This window comes from Phyllobates terribilis, unplaced genomic scaffold (genome assembly GCF_046119375.1).
Source record: "Phyllobates terribilis strain yellow unplaced genomic scaffold, ASM4611937v1 Scaffold_11__3_contigs__length_659146591, whole genome shotgun sequence".
Lineage (NCBI taxonomy): Eukaryota > Metazoa > Chordata > Amphibia > Anura > Dendrobatidae > Phyllobates > Phyllobates terribilis.
In genome coordinates this window covers 108,415,188-108,432,890 of record NW_027362771.1, presented here as the reverse complement: position 1 = coordinate 108,432,890, position 17,703 = coordinate 108,415,188, and the positions used below count along the sequence as shown (strand labels likewise).

The following is a 17,703-nucleotide window of genomic DNA, read 5'->3' as shown; positions in this document are numbered from 1 at the left end:
CCCATGCCGGGGTCCTTCTCCCGAGGGAAAAGAGGAACTCTCTCCGTCGGGGGATTCACCTTCTCTCCGACCCAAGTCCACGCTGTCTTCGCCTGTGCGAGTGTCTTGGGAAAAATGGTGGCAGCTATGGAAGCAGTTCCATACCCGGCCTCTTCAACTGGCCCTTCTGTCGGCATGGGACAAGAACCCGTCGTCTCTAGATCGACGCATCAGGTTACCTCTTCATGTGAGAAGGTCATTAACATGGTGGACTCGCACTTCTTCCTTCAGACCCGGGAGGTCATTCCTACCGCTTTGCTGGCAGGTGGTCACGACCGATGCCAGCCTCATCGGTTGGGGGGCAGTCTTCCTTCACCACACGGTGAAGGGCCGGTGGAGTCCCCACGAAGTCTCCCTACCGATCAATATATTGGAGATAAGGGCGATCTACCTGGCGTTACATCATTGGCAGGATATTCTTGCAGGGTTCCCAGTCCGCGTAAAATTGGACAATGCCACAGCTGTGGTGTACATAAACAGTCAGGGAGGAACGCGCAGCAAGTCTGTCTTGAAAGAGGTGGCAAGAGTGCTAGTTTGGGCCGAGAACACAGTTCCGGCAATCTCAGCAGTCCACATTCCTGGGGTTGACAATTGGGCGGCCGACTTCCTCAGTCGGCAGGGCCTTGCCTCAGGAGAATGGTCTCTCCATCCCGAGGTGTTTTTATCAGATTTGCTTACGATGGGGCACGCCGGACGTTGACCTCATGGCTTCTCGGTTAAACCACAAGGTTCCATCCTTTGTAGCCCGGTCCCGCGATTCCCTTGCGATCGCTCAAGACGCGCTAGTCATTTCATGGTCTCAGTTCCAGCTGCCCTATCTTTTTCCCCCTCTACCATTGATCCCTCGGGTCGTCAAAAAGATAAAGACAGAAGGAGTACCGGTAATTCTAGTAGCCCCGAATTGGCCCAGACGCGTCTGGTACGCAGATCTAGTAAACCTGCTCGTCAACTCCCCCTGGAGACTACCGGACCGTCCGAACCTCCTCTCTCAGGGGCCTATTCTTCATCAGAGTTCTCGTTCTCTGAGTTTAATGGCATGGCCGTTGAGGCCGCAGTGTTGAAGCCGGGTTTTGCGGACAACGTCATCCAGACCCTAATTAGTGCCAGGAAACCCGCAACCTTGCGCATATACCACAGAACCTGGAGAGCCTTTTTTCGTCACTGCGAGAAGGATCAGCTAGCTCCTATGTCCTTTTCGTTACCGGTCATTTTGGCCTTTCTTCAGTCTGGCCTGGAGGCGGGACTCTAAGCACTCTCAAAGGCCAAGTTTCGGCCTTGTCCATTCTATTCCAACGTAACTTGGCTTTCCGTCCTCAGGTCAAGACGTTTCTACAAGGGGTGGCTCACCTGGCGCCGCCTTATTGCCCCCCGGTGGATCCATGGGACCTTAGTTGTTATGTTCTGCTACCAAAGCTAAGGAAAGAGAGGAGATCTGTCCCTACTATGAGACTCAGCTGAATCCCTACGATGTAACCGGGAACCTGATCCTGCGATCAGACCTGCTAAAGTCCTAATCTAGTCTGTACGAAGACCTATAGATGTGGGGAGGGAATCCCTACAAGTACTAAGGACTGGGAGGAATATGGGACACCTCCTAACAGAAATAGTAGCAGACAGACGAACAAACAAAATAGATAGAACATAGAGGTCCGTAGACCAAGCAAACTAACAGAGTTAGATACAGAGCACAGGCTAGCTAGAAAGTAGATATACAATGAAGTCCAGCAAAGCCAGAAGGGCGGAGCAGGACTAAATAGGCCAACAAGGTCATGTGACCAGCAAAGGAAAAAAAAACCTAACAGCAAGGTTCTAACAGTACCCCCCCTTCTAAGAGGATCCTCCGGATCCCCTAGGACCAGGCTTATCAGGAAATCTCCTGTGAAACGCTCTGATAAGTCTGGACGCGGAAACATCATCTGACCTCACCCAAGAGTTATCCTCGGGTCCGAAACCTTTCCAGGCCACAAGATACTGCAAACTACCTCTATACCGTCTAGAGTCAAGGATGCGAGAAATTTCATATTCCCCGTCCTCCACCACCGGAGGAACAGAGGCAGAGGCGTCACCATCCGACACAACAGCTTTTTTTAACAGAGAGACATGAAAGACCGGATTAATTCTCCAGGAGGTAGGAACCTCCAACCTAACAGCAGATTGGTTGACAACCTGAAGCACCTTAAAGGGCCCTACAAACTTGGGACCCAATTTCTTAGAAGGAATCCTCAACCGCAGATTCCTAGAGGACAACCAAACCATGTCACCAACAGCGAACAAAACCTCCTGTCGTTTCCTATCAAAGTAGTCTTTAGATTTTCTGTTGGCCTCCTGAAGATTACCACGCACATCCGTCCAAACTCTTTCCAAATCACCGGAAAAATTCTCCTCCTCAGGCACGGCAGATCCCAACTTGGAGAACGACCCAAACGACGGATGTCTCCCAGAACAACAAAAAAAAGGCGAACAACCAGCAGAAGAAGATGTATGATTGTTCAGAGCAAATTCGGCAAGTGGCAGAAACTCAGACCACCCCTCCTGATTGTCTGCCACAAAACAACGCAAGAACTGCTCAACATCCTGGTTTTTCCTTTCTGTCTGGCCATTAGATTCAGGATGATATCCGGACGAAAACGACAAATGAATTCCCAACCTGTCACAAAAGGCACGCCAAAAACGAGCCACGAACTGAGGACCCCTATCAGAAACAATGTCAGTAGGAACGCCATGAAGTCTGACAATTTCCTTGACAAAGGCCTTAGCGAGAGTTTTAGCGCAGGGCAGTTTGACGAAGGGAACCAAGTGACACATCTTGCTAAAGCGGTCCACGACCACCCAGATGACAGTAAAACCCTCAGAGGGGGGAAGGTCAGTTATAAAGTCCATAGCCAAATGTGTCCAAGGAGCACTGGGGACCTCCAAAGGACAAAGCAACCCCGCAGCAGGAGTATGTGAGGACTTAGATCTAGCACATATAGTACATTGGCGCACCCACTTAATGACTTCCTTCTGCCATCCAGGCCACCAAAAACTGCGACCCACCAGTCTCTTGGTCTCAGAGATTCCGGGATGACCTGCCAACCGAGATTCGTGACACTCAACAAACAAATCTCTCCTAAAGGTCTCAGGCACAAACAACCTCCCATGAGGAGTGTTAGATGGGGCATTCTCCTGAGCTTTAAGAATCTCATCTTCCAAAACGGAGTCTAAAGCAGCTATCACAACACCTTCTTGTAAAATGTTTTCCTCTTTCTCAGCACCGACTATGGGAGAAAAACTGCGAGACAAGGCATCCGCCTTTACATTCTTAGTACCAGGGATGTAAGTAACGGAGAAATTAAACCGCGAGAAAAACAGTGCCCACCTAGCCTGACGGGCATTCAGGCGCTTGGCAGCATCAAGATATATCAGATTTTTATGATCCGTAAGAACCTGAACGGGAAATTCCGCACCTTCCAAGAAGTGGCGCCAGTGTTCAAATGCGAGTTTAATAGCCAATAATTCCCGATTACCAATATCGTAATTCAATTCAGTCTCCGAAAATTTTTTTGAAAAAAAGGCACAGGGATGTAATCCATCCCCGTTATCCTGAGACAATACTGCGCCAACCCCCACAGAGGAAGCATCAACCTCAACCAAAAACGGCCTAGTAACATCAGGCTGCATAAGGATGGGAGCAGAGGTGAACCTCTCCTTGAGATACACAAAAGCTTCAATGGCCTCAGAAGACCACTGAACCGCATCATGATGGAACAGCAAAAATCTTTCCTTAGAGAATTTGCTGGCTGGACTTACTGTTATGTTCTGCTACCAAAGCTAAGGAAAGAGAGGAGATCTGTCCCTACTATGAGACTCAGCTGAATCCCTACGATGTAACAGGGAACCTGATCCTGCGATCAGACCTGCTAAAGTCCTAATCTAGTCTGTACGAAGACCTATAGATGTGGGGAGGGAATCCCTACAAGTACTAAGGACTGGGAGGAATATGGGACACCTCCTAACAGAAATAGTAGCAGACAGACGAACAAACAAAATAGATAGAACATAGAGGTCCGTAGACCAAGCAAACTAACAGAGTTAGATACAGAGCACAGGCTAGCTAGAAAGTAGATATACAATGAAGTCCAGCAAAGCCAGAAGGGCGGAGCAGGACTAAATAGGCCAACAAGGTCATGTGACCAGCAAAGGAAAAAAAAACCTAACAGCAAGGTTCTAACATTAGTATGGTCCTGTGCGTCCTTCAACAGCCCCCGTTTGAACCCATTCAGGATATCTCAGCCTCTCTTCTCTCCTGGAAGGTGGCTTTTCTGGTGGCTGTTACCTCTATTAGGAGGGTTGCAGAGCTCGCAGCCCTCTCTTGTCGGTTTCCTTTTCTGGTCTTCCATCAAGACAAGGTAGTGCTCAGGCCAGTGCCTTCTTTTTTGCCAAAAGTAGTCTCCTCTTTCCACATCAATGAGGACATTGTTTTGCCTTCCTTCTGCCCTGCCCCAGTGCACCCACGGGAGAAATCCCTGCACAAACTGGATCTGGTCAGAGCTTTACGTGTGTACCTTTCTAGAACAGCTTCCCTTCAGCGTTCGGACGCCCTGTTTGTGATCCCTGAAGGGCGTTGCAAGGATCTTCCTGCTTCCAAGTCAACCATCGCCCTTTGGATACGTTCGACCATTTTGGAGGCATATCGCGTCTCAGACAAACCTCCCCCTCCGGGGGTAAGGGCTCACTCCACCCGGGCGGTGGGGGCCTCTTGGGCTGTTCGCCATCAGGCTTCAGCTTCTCATATCTGTAAGGCCGCAACATGGTCTTCACTCCACACCTTTTCAAGGTTTTACAAGGTCCACACTTATTCCTCGGCTGATGCCAGTCTTGGACGGAAGGTTCTGCAGGCAGCGGTTGCCCGCAGTCAGACCTAGTCTGTGGCTATCTTTTGTTCTCCCACCCTAGGGACTGCTTTTGGACGTCCCATGGTCCTGTGTCCCCCAATGAAGCGATAAAGAAAGAGGGATTTTTGGTACTCACCGTAAAATCTCTTTCTTGGAGCCTTCATTGGGGGACAGCACCCTCCCTGATTTTGGGCATAGGTACAGTTGGGCATGTTGGGCATCTAGTTTAGTTTTCACGGTTGTGCCCCGTTAGGCATTGCATAGTTAATTATTTTATTTTCCTCCTACTGCTTTAGCCACTAACTGGTGAGCTTGGTGCCTGTAGGCGGGTGTATACTGTGGAGGAGGAGCTATTTCTTTTTTTTGCCTAGTGTCAACCTCCTAGCGACAACAGCATACACCCATGGTCCTGTGTCCCCCAATGAAGGCTCCAAGAAAGAAATTTTACGGTGAGTACCAAAAATCCCTCTTTTGTATCTACTTACTTAATAAAAGAAGATTGCATGTTTGTGGAGCTGGATTAATCCCCCTTTTTTTTTTTTTTTTTTGTCGGTCTTGCTGCGTCTTGGCAGAGATGCTGTCCGTTCTCCGGACTGCAGTGAGATTTCACATTGTTGATCTGGATCTCCTTACTACGTAATTTCCCAAACTAGTAAAATATATGATATATTTATCCCAAAAGGTAAACACCAAAATGAGAAAAATAAATACAGAAACAACAACATTGATGTTTTTCGTTCGCTGCACTTTCCCTCAAAAATGCAATAAATAGCCATCAATGCCCAAAATAGTATCCAGAAAATAAATGTCAGCTCCATGTTCAAAAAACAAGCTCTCACAAAGGTCCATCGCCAGAAAAATAAAAGTTACGGATCTTAGGAAATGGAGAGAAAAGAGATAAGCGCCCATAGGGTGACACTGTGTGGTAAAGGAAGGGTAGGGGTGAGATGTTGCTCACCTGATAGCGTTGAGAATGTCACAACTCCAATAAAACCCTGTGTGATAATCAGCCGCTACAGCCCGCCAGCAGGTAGAAGAATCTCTTCCTCTAATCTGGATCTCAGAAAATGACATTAAAAAAAAAAAACAATTTTTAATTTTATTTATAAAGTTCAGATTTTTTTAACCATTATATTATAAAAAAAGAACCTTATAGTCCTCCTGTGATACCTTCTGGGCCCTTCTAACTATTTAATATATAAGAGTGTGACGATCCAAAGCAAAATATTAATTATGCCAGACATACTTTCTGATGGCAATAGCAGCATACCTTTATTTTTATGTTGACACTTTAATCTGTGTTCTTCTTTAGTTGATTAACACAGACTATTATTTGTATAACCCTGAATGTTATCTGCTCTTTTATTCTGAAACAATGATGTGTATTTACAAGAGACCCTGTGATACAAACTATGTAAATAGATTAGCTAAAACAATGAATGTTTGCTAGATATGTTAAATACCATTGTAGGGTGTTTGCCAGTCAATCTTGGGGGATGAGCTGTGGATACTCAAGCCCTGTGGAATAATATCTTCCCTAATTCTTAACCTGTGGATGTGTATTTAAGAAGGGACATGTATTTATGAGACAGAATGAGACTTGGGACAGAGAATCAAGGAACATCAGAAAGAGAAGAAAGAAGCAATAGATACACTCCGATATCGAAAAGTAGCCCCAAGGTTCAATAGACTGCTAATCAAAGTAGTATTTCAGCATATATAGCAGACTTAAAATATAACTTTTAAAAGACCAATGAAAATAAAGACACACACAAAAAACACTTATATTAGAATGGCCCTTTATGAGAATGTTTTCTCATACCCTGATGCAGGGGTACTGTAATGCACACGCCCGGACTGACTGGCGTGTGTGTGATTAGTGATTCCACTGTGCCATGAACCGGAGAGTGCCTGGAGGGGCGTAACTAAGTATCTGCCCGATCCGACCAAGGTCGCACGACGGCATATGACGCCAGTGAACCAGGGAGGAACTGAGCAGAGGGACCAGGTGCCACTCCAGGTCAGACCCCGGACACGGCTGTTGACCCACACCGGGGAATACAGGAACAGGCAGGCTAGGTAGGGTCCAGTACAGACTGGGAGACGGGTTCAGAGTCGCAGATGCAGTAATCAAGCAGAGCAAAGCGAAACAGCAGGTGCGGTGGACAAGGCCGAGCAGAGCAAAACCGCAGACGCGGTGGACAAGGCCGAGCAGAGCAAAACCGCAGACGCGGTGGACAAGGCCGAGCAGAGCAAAACCGCAGACGCGGTGGACAAGGCCGAGCAGAGCAAAACCGCAGACGCGGTGGACAGGGCTGAGCAGAGCGAAACCGCAGACGCGGTAGACAAGGCTGAGCAGAGCAAAACCGCAGACGCGGTGGACAAGGCTGAGCAGAGCAAAACCGCAGACTCTGTGGACAGGGCTGAGCAGAGCGAAACCACAAGTGCGGTGGACAAGGCTGAGCGGGCAGGAACCGCTGAAGCGGTAAGTAAGACAGGACAGAGAAAATCGCCGAAGCGGTAAACAAAGATAAAGCAAAGGGGACAGGGCTCTGTTCACACGGAACAGACTGGAAAAGAAAGGCAGAACCAGATACACACAAGGTACTTGCAAAGAAGTAGCGAAAGGACTCCAACTCACAAATGGAAGTACAATGACAACGAGTAGAAGTTAGGTGCAGGTTCAGACTCTACAGAAAAAGGGAACAAACGGACATAAAGACAAAACAGGTAAGAAGCTAGGAGACAGTTCAGACAAGAACAGTTACTGAAACAATGCAAGAACGAGCCTAGGTAAAGCCAAGTGCTGGTTCAGACACTGCAGAAAAATGGAACAAACGGACATAAAGACAAAACAGGTAGGAAGCTAGGAGACAGTTCAGACAGGAACTGTACTACAACAAATACAGGAGCGAGTCTGGGTATGCGGCCCCCAGAGGGCGAGGCGAACAGGCTAGGAGCGTGTTCAGACAGGCCTGGAAATACAGCCTTCAGGAAGGCAGACAGACAGCTGGCTAGAGTACACAGACAGGACACAGTTCAGACACGGTAACTGATACCGCAAGGCAGAAAACATAGACAGGATCTGGCACATCAGTGACAAGAAGCCAACTGACAGAACAAGATGCTCAGGCATGGATTCCAAGGAGGAGCTGGTTTAAATACCAGGTGACAGACAGCAATAGGCTGAAGACGCATTAGGGGTGTGTCTGCAGCAGCTACAAGAAACAGGAAGTTCAGCGGGCGTCGCCCTAAGCAGCCAGAGCAGAGCAAAGCAGACAGTATGGAAAGAAGCCAAAGTGGCAGTCTGGACTGGAAATCAAGTGCGTGCTCTTGCACAGTGGGAGATGGACCACTATTCAAGGACGCCGCCAGGTATGTTACAGTACCCCCCCCCCCCCCTTACGCCCCCTCTTCTTCAGGCCTACCAGAATCTTCCGCAGGAAATTTGAGGGCCAATCCTTCTCTTCAAGGAGATTACTTCTACTGTCCACAGGAAGAGACAAAACTGGTCTCATCTGGGTAGCTAGGATGCTACCTCCTATCCAGCCATCCTCCGCAACAGACGAAACGGGTGGAGTACCAGGAACAGCACACAAGGAAGTCTCTCTCCACTTATTATCAGGTAGCACCCCAGAGGGTTCAGGAGACAACTGGAAGTCCTCCGCTGGGTTGGAGGGGTGCAGAGACTCGGGGGTAACCTCTGCTTCGGGATACATCTTGTCAAGCTCACAGGATGAAATGGGCGAGGTATCAGGTACAAGGTGTAGAAAAGTCACTGTCCCTTTGTTATCTGGTGGTACCCCGGAGGATTCAGGAAACAACTGGAGGTCCTCCGCCAGGTCGGAAGCGTGCAGAGACTCGGGGGTAACCTCTGCTTCGGAGTACACTAGGTCGGACTCACTGGACGAAGCGGGCGAGGTATCAGGTACTGAGTATAGGAAAGTCTCTGTCCATTCGCTACCAGGTAGCACCCCAAAGGGTTCAGCAGACAACTGGAGGTCCTCCGCCCAGTCGGAGGGGTGTAGAGACTCGGGGGTAACCTCTGCTTCGGAGTACCAGGTGTAGGGAAGTCTCTCTCCATTTGTCATCAAGTGGTATCCCGGAGGATTCAGGAGGCAACAGGGGGTCCTCCGCCAGGTTGTAGAGGTGCACGGACTCGGAGGTAATCACTGCTTCGGAGTACCCTTGGTCAGGCTCACCGAGTAAAGTGGGTGAAGTATCAGATACCGGGTGCAGGAAGTCCTCCTGTGTGGATTCTGGGTGGGCAGCAGTCTCTTCGGGCAGGAGGACTAGTGCGCTACCCACGCACATTACCCGTCGGGGCTGCTCCGGGATACTAGGAAGTGAAGCTTCAGCAGGGACTTCAAGGTTGGGGTCAGGAGGTCTTTGGGAGGACAGACCCTGGCGTGACGGCTTACCTCTACGCCTAGCACGTCTGGACTGCCTCTTGAGGTTGGGAGAAGTATTCCGGAGAGCGAAATCATCCTGTATGGATTCTGGGTGGGTAGTAGTCTCTTTGGGCAGGAGGACTAGTGCGCTACCCACACACATTACCCATCGGGGCTGCTCCGGGATCTTGGAAAGTGAAGCTTCAGCAGGGGCTTCCGGGTTAGGGTCATCGAAGACCATTAGAAAGGCCACCAGGAAGGCCTGCAGGTCCAGGACGATAGGATCATGTGCGTCCCATAGGGGGGTGATCCATTTCAAGGCATCACCCGCTAGGTAAGACATCATGAATCCCACCTTAACCCGATCAGTGGGAAAATAAAGAGGGTAGAACTTGAAGTGTAGCATGCATTGCTCCACAAATGCACGACTCTGTCTTGGATCCCCATAGTACCGTGGCGGAGCCGCAGGAACAGGTGCAGAAAGCTCCATCTGGACGGGTGCGTAATTCGCCTGGAACTCAGCTTGTAGCAAAAAAAAAAAAAAAGATAAATTTCTTCTAGATGCACGTATTCGCTGGAAAACGTCTCAGAGAGCGAAGGCCGTGGGGCTCAACGGGAACCATGGCCTGAGCATGCTGTAATGCACACGCCCAGACTGACTGGCGTGTGCATGATTAGTGATTCCACTGTGCCATGAACCGGAGAGTGCCTAGAGGGGCGTAACTAAGTATCTGCCCGATCCGACCAAGGTCGCACGACGGCATACGACGTCAGTGCACCAGGGAGGAACCGAGCAGAGGGACCAGGTGCCACTCCAGGTCAGACCTCGGACACGGCTGTTGACCCACATCGGGGAATACAGGAACAGGCAGGCTAGAGTGCAGGCTGGGTAGGGTCCAGTACAGACTGGGAGACGGGTTCATAGCCGCAGATGCGGAAATCAAGCAGAGCAAAGCGAAACAGCAGGTGCGGTAGACAAGGCCGAGCAGAGCAAAACCGCAGACGCGGTGGAGAGGGCTGAGCAGAGCGAAACCGCAGACGCGGTGGAGAGGGCTGAGCAGAGCGAAACTGCAGACGCAGTAGACTAGGCGGAGCAGAGCGAACCGCAGACGCGGTAGACAAGGCGGAGCAGAGCGAAACCGCAGACGCGGTAGACAGGGCTGAGCAGAGCGAAACCGCAGACGCGGTGGACAGGGCTGAGCAGAGCGAAACCGCAGACGCGGTGGACAAGGCTGAGCAGAGCGAAACCGCAGACGCGGTGGACAAGGCTGAGCAGAGCGAAACCGCAGACGCGGTGGACAAGGCTGAGCAGAGAGAAACCGCAGACGCGGTGGACAAGGCTGAGCAGAGCGAATCCGCAGACGCGGTGGACAAGGCTGAGCAGAGCGAATCCGCAGACGCGGTGGACAAGGCTGAGCAGAGCGAAACCGCAGACGCGGTGGACAAGGCTGAGCGGGCAGGAACCGCCGAAGCAGTAAGTAAGACAGGACAGAGATAAATCGCCGAAGCGGTAAACAAAGATAAAGCAAAGGGGATAGGGCTCTGTTCACACGGAACAGACTGGAAAAGAAAGGCAGAACCAGATACCCACAAGGTACTTGCAAAGAAGTAGCGAAAGGACTCCAACTCACAAACGGAAGTACAATGACAACGAGTGGAAGTTAGGTGCAGGTTCAGACTCTACAGAAAAAGGGAACAAACGGACATAAAGACAAAACAGGTAGGAAGCTAGGAGACAGTTCAGACAGGAACTGTACTGCAACAAATACAGGAGCGAGTCTGGGTATGCGGCCCCCAGAGGGCGAGGCGAACAGGCTAGGAGCGTGTTCAGACAGACCTGGAAATACAGCCTCCAGGAAGGCAGACAGACAGCTGGCTAGAGTACACAGACAGGACACAGTTCAGACACTGGAACTGATACCGCATGGCAAGAAACATAGACAGGACCTGGCACATCAGTGACAAGAAGCGAACTGACAGAACAAGATGCTCAGACATGGATTCCAAGGAGGAGCTGGTTTAAATACCAGGTGACAGACAGCAATAGGCTGAAGACGCATTAGGGGTGTGTCTGCAGCAGCTACAAGAAACAGGAAGTTCAGCGGGCGTCGCCCTAAGCAGCCAGAGCAGACCAAAGCAGACAGTATGGAAAGAAGCCAAAGTGGCAGTCTGGACTGGAAATCAAGTGCGCGCTCTTGCACAGTGGGTGATGGACCACTATGCAAGGACGCCGCCAGGTATGTTACAGGTACCATACCCTACATCCTTGAAACTGTCTGTGCCAATCCCCTGATGAATCACCCGATGTTGAGGAAACGCATCGGGAGGCACGTACTAGGGTTATTTCAGGGCTGACTAGTAATTGAGGGTCAGCTGTGGACTGCCCTTGTAAGGGCGGGAGTCTTGGGGTCCCAGGGTCAGCCTGTGATATAGGGTCTGATAGGGTCAGTCATTGATGACCATCCAGGCAAGTCTGGTATCTTTGGATGGGACGACCCATGCTGTGGAAATGGTGAGACTGTTCCTTTTTTTCACTTCTTCACCTTATGATTATATAGTATTATCTCTAAACAGGAGTATGTTGTTGGTTAGGTGAAGTGAATTGGGAAACGGATATTGCCCTTGAACTGCATAACTATTGTTATCACCTCACCCTTACTGGGTTAAGGGCCATTCTAATATACGTGTTTTTTGTGTGTGTCTTTATTTTCATTGGTCTTTTAAAGGTTATATTAAAAGTTTTATATTTTAAGAACATCAGAAAGACCTTAGAAGGAGTATGAGAGACATCCTTCAGGAAAGTATATGGATTGCATGGCATCCAAAGAGACACAGATTTGTATTCTACATAATTCTAGCCTAAGTGTACCGACTGGAAAGATTTGGATCTGCTCCATTAACCATCAGAGAAACATGGATACTTTTGGGGAGACCAGGAGAGGACAAAGAAGTCACCTGGCCCCATGGATATGTTGTTTAGGGGTTGCTAAGAGGGAGCCTCCGGTCGCCTAGAACACATGGAGACATTTGAAGTTTCCATGAGGGACCCACCGGTCGTGTGGCCCCATGGAAACTCTCAGAGAACCAAGGTTGGGACCCTTGGGTCTCTTGGCCTTGTACCTCGATGGACTGCTAGCCTCCTAAGCTTGCCGCTACCTACTCTCTGTGGGGGCCCGCCAGAAGTGGGGGGCCACTGGTAGAGGTAGTCGGCCCTGGAAGTCTCCAAAGTTGTGGCTGTTCGATCCCAGGTGGGCGGAGAAGGAAGGGTGAGATTGTGTAATGTTGTACCATCTTGGGTATTTGCTGGGACTGTTCTGTGTGTTTATTGTCTGCTTTGTGGTTCAATAAAGTATTGCCACGCTGTTTTACCCTCACCCTGCGTTGTCTGAGTAGCGTTACGCCCATGGAAGACCCCGGGTCTTCACAAAGAGTTTATTATAATAGGTCATTTACTCCTTCCTACTACTTATCCCTCTTCCCTCTCTTCATTGTCTAAATGTCATTCTGTTGTCAGTCTGTATTTTCCTTTATTTTTTACTATAAATAATCTGATTAATGCTAATATATCATTATTTCATAAGACTGATTTCATGTTTTGTCACTGATACTATAAAGGTACAATTTTCTGATATTTGTTTCTTGTTAAAAATGAAAACTTTTTTCAATAAAGAATAGAATTCTAAAAAAACCACAAATGTATATATTTGGTATTGTCATCGTACTGACCTGAAGAATCATATTGCCAAGTAATTTTCACCGCACAGTGAAAGCTGTGAAAACGAGGGCAAAATTTATTTTTTTTCACCATTTTACCACATTTGGAATTTATTTTCTATTTTTCAGTACAGTATATGATAAAATGAATGGTGCCATTTAAAACTACACTTTGTCATGCAAAAAATAAAACTCTCAGATGGTTATGTTGCTGGAAAAATTAAAAAGTTAGGGTTGTTGGGAGAATTTTTTCAAAAAGCTTTCAAAAGGCACTAAAATATATAAAACCCACTCTCCTTACTGGTCACCCCTTCCAGTGCTACTCAGGTCCCTCACCCTATGGTCCTCCTTCTCGCCAGGATGGCCAAGTGATCGATAACTGCAGCATTGACCAAACGTATAATGGTCAGATGCCTGTCCCACACGGAGAACACATTTCTTCTGGATAAAATTGGTATTTTTTTTAAAAGCAAATTAAAATGCTGAATGGATCCCTAAGGTTAGGAATTCATTTTCTATGATAAAACTACTTGAAAAACATCCCACAAGTTCTATGTGCATTGAACAGGCCAAATGGAAAAAAAAAAAAGAAAAATATATTTCTATAAATTCCTCTCCCGGCATTTATGTGCCTTGCAATTAGGTCACATTTATAAAAATATACTCCATATTAAATTTCATTTTTTATCTTATAAAAATAGCTCTGGGAAACAAGCAAAGTGTGCAAACCCTCAGGCACGATCCTAAAGCGTGAATTTGATGTGGCGTTCAATGGAGACGAGGTGACTGTTTTGGCACCTGACAAGGAAGATCGGTTACTGGTGAGTATATATTAATAATGCAAAACTGTGTGTGTGTGTGTATATATGTATACCTTTTTAGGAAAAATGATCCAATAAATGGATTTTACAGTTTTATTTAAGTAGAAGTAAATTATTGTATAATACAATGTTATACAATAATTAAGTTTTTTGTTTGTTTTTTCAATTCCTTTTTTTTTTCAAGATCATTACTTTCTATCAGTGAATAGGAACAAAACCACAAACCTGTGTGAGTTGAACATGATCAGAACAGGTTTTTGTTTTTGAAGATGAATAGGAATGTTTCCATTAAAAGACAGCAAGCAGGAATGAAACCACAAAGAGAATTTCTTTATTTATTCGTACAAAATTGGAAGAAAACTTTTTTTGCCTTTTCGTTCTTAATTGTCAGCCTGTTCAAGCATGCAATATTTTTAGCACTTAAGGGGCATTTATTTAGCAGAGAAGAATAAATGTGATTTTTTTTCTCCCTAGGATGCTTGCAATTATTTCAATGTACGTAAACCAGGATGCATCTGTGTAATTATCTTTATTAGTCTGAGTGTTCCAAAAATTGATATCAATTATATATGAGTGTACTTGCCATCTTCAGGCTTTTTAAGGACACAAAATATGTCTTGGTCCTTTTCACCTTTTACTGGGCATATTTAGGACATCACTTATTTTGAAACTACAATGAATTCAGTTCTAGTTGAATATATGTGTTTGCATGTATACTTCGTATGTAGAGTTGGAGTAGCTAACTTTGGGAATTTAAACTATAACACAGTGAAATTCTAAGTCTGAGATTTGTTTCCAGCACCTAATATCAATGTACACTGCTCAAAAAAATAAAGGGAACACTCAAATAACACATCCTAGATCTGAATGAATGAAATATTCTCATTGAATACTTTGTTCTGTACAAAGTTGAATGTGCTGATAACAAAATCACACAAAAATCATCAATGGAAATCAAATTTATTAACCAATGGAGGCCTGGATTTGGAGTCACCCCCAAAATTAAAGTGGAAAAACACACTACAGGCTGATCCAACTTTGATGTAATGTCCTTAAAACAAGTCAAAATGAAGCTCAGTATTGTGTGTGGCCTCCACGTGCCTGTATGACCTCCCTACAACGCTTGGGCATGCTCCTGATGAGGTTGCGGATGGTCTCCTGTGGGATCTCCTCCTAGACCTGGACTAAAGCATCCGCCAACTCCTGGACAGTCTGTGGTGCAATGTGACGTTGGTGGATGGAGCGAGACATGATGTCCCAGATGTGCTCAATCGGATTCAGGTCTGGGGAATGGGCGGGCCAGTCCATAGGTTCAATGCCGTCATCTTGCAGGAACTGCTGACACACTCCAGCCACATGAGGTCTGGCATTGTCCTGCATTAGGAGGAACCCAGGGCCAACTGCACCAGCATATGATATCACAAGGGGTCTGAGGATCTCATCTCGGTACCTAATGGCAGTCAGGCTACCTCTGGCGAGCACATGGAGGGCTGTGCGGCCCTCCAAAGAATGCCACCCCACACCAGTACTGACCCACTGCCAAACCGGTCATGCTGAAGGATGTTGCAGGCAGCAGATCGCTCTCCACGGCATCTCCAGACTGTCACGTCTGTCACATGTGCTCACTGTGAACCTGCTTTCGTCTGTGAAGAGCACGGGGCGCCAGTGGCGACTTTGCCAATCCTGGTGTTCTGTGGCATATGCCAAGCGTCCTGCACGGTGTTGGGCTGTGAGCACATCCCCCAATCTTTGGACGTCGGGCCCTCATGCCACCCTCATGGAGTCGGTTTCTAACCGTTTGTGCAGATACATGCTCATTTGTGGCCTGGTGGACGTCATTTTGCAGGGCTCTGGCAGTGCTCCTCCTGTTCCTCCTTGCACAAAGGCGGAGGTAGCGGTCCTGCTGCTGGGTTGTTGCCCTCCTACGGCCCCCTCCGCGTCTTCTGGTGTACTGGTTTGTCTCCTGGTAGCGCCTCCAGCCTCTGGACACTACGCTGACAGACACAGCAAACCTTCTTGCCCCAGCTCGCATTGATGTGCCATCCTGGATGAGCTGCACTACCTGAGCAACTTCTGTGGGTTGTAGAGTCCGTCTCATGCTACCACGAGTGTGAAAGCACAACCAACATTCAAAAGTGCCCAAAATATCAGCCAGAAAGCATTGGTAGTGAGATGTGGTCTGTGGTCCCCACCTGCAGAACCACTCCTTTATTGAAGGTGTCTTGATAATTGCCAATAATTTCCATCTATTGTCTATTCCATTGGCACAACAGCATGTGAAATTGATTGTCAATCAGTATTGCTTCCTAAGTGGACAGTTTGATTTCACAGAAGTTTGATTTACTTGGAGTTATATTCTGTTGTTTAAGTGTTCCCTTTATTTTTTTGAGCTGTGGAGTTGGACATTTATCAAAAAAGGGGACAGAAAGCTGAAGCGTATAGCAAATTTTATGTTTGAGCCAATCCATCATTAGATTATGCTGTACTATTTAAAGAGGATTTTTTTTAAAGAAGCACTTTTTATCCTCTTAATATATTGCAGTCATCATATAATATGGCAATGTGTACTTACAATTGCTCATTTTGCCCTTCTACCCAGCTAATTCTTCTCTTTCCTCTGTTCTATGTAGAAACAGGAAGTCTCTTGTCCCTGCATTTATTATTCCCCTCTTCAACCCCTGACCCAGCTGCTCCTCCCCCCCTGCCAGGGACATTTGCCGTGACTTGTGACTCATACAGGTTAAATTGACCTCTTGTTTCTACATAGAGCTTAGAAGGATTTAGCTAAACAGTTTTCAATCACATGATGTCATAGACCTAGTAGAAAAGAGAAGAATTAGCTGGGTAGAAAGGCAAAATGAGCAATTGTAAGTACACAGTGCTATATAATATGATGACTGCGATATATTAAAAGCATGAACATTTTGGTGGGAGAAGTGCTTCTTTAATTTAAACCTTTTCCAATTGGTGCTGCTCCACTGATTCTGGAACCGTTTTTCTTACTTTTCTCGGTGCTCCTATGTTCCAAAGTTATGATCCCTGGAAATAAAAATGCAAATTTTCCCTTCAACTAACTGGGTGGGTATCGCAAAACTCCTCTGTGGTCATATGCTTTTTGTCCTTTGACAAAAATCAAATCAAAACACAGTTGCACCCATGGAGATGTTCTGCCACACAAATTGAACAAAATGCATTAAAAAGTGGTATGTAAGGCAAAATGGTATAAGTGGAAACATCAACTCATTGGCTAACAACCCTGCCACTATGTGCACACAACTTTGCACTGATGTTCTGTCAGTTGGTTTATTGTTCTGCTTAGCACCTGATGATTCAAGGCAGTTACACTGTTATGATGAAACTCGTTGGGATATTTGTGAGGACAGTTAGATTTATTGTAGATAGTTTTAGTGTTTTCTTATATCTTTGTTTAGCTGTCTTATCAGTGCTTCCTCTCTTTTTTGCCATCTAGCTGTAGGGTTTATCAATGCCAATGGCTGCTACTATTAGCTAGGTGAGTTGTCAATACCCAGAGAGGAAGGAACAATGTGTGTGTGTGTGTATATATGGCCTGGTTCCAGTCATGAATGTCCAGATACACCTTACATTTTTCATTTACCATCATTCTTATTAGCTTTTTTAGATGATTAAAGAAGTTGTCCACTACTTGGGCAACTGCTTGTCATCCCCCATGCTTGACCCCCGATAAAATAAAAAAAACTTATGCTCGCCTCCTTTGCCTTCGCCGTTCCAGCAGTGTTAGCACTCGCAATCCCGGGGCTCCCGTCCACCCAATCAGTGCCAGCGTCACTGTCCCTGCCTCCTGTCAAATTGAACATGAAGAGGAAGTCCGGGCTGCGGCTGATC

At 47.0% G+C, this 17,703-nt stretch overlaps 1 protein-coding gene across 1 annotated transcript in view; it reads left to right on the top strand.

The window, feature by feature from the left end:
* The window catches only part of APAF1 (apoptotic peptidase activating factor 1), a 114,288-nt gene that overhangs the window by 56,052 nt on the left and 40,533 nt on the right, over nucleotides 1-17,703 (top strand). Inside the window, exon 20 of the mRNA XM_073651445.1 lies at nucleotides 13,720-13,839. Within this exon, the coding sequence (XP_073507546.1) occupies nucleotides 13,720-13,839 (120 nt within the window). The remainder of the gene's footprint in view (nucleotides 1-13,719; nucleotides 13,840-17,703) is intronic.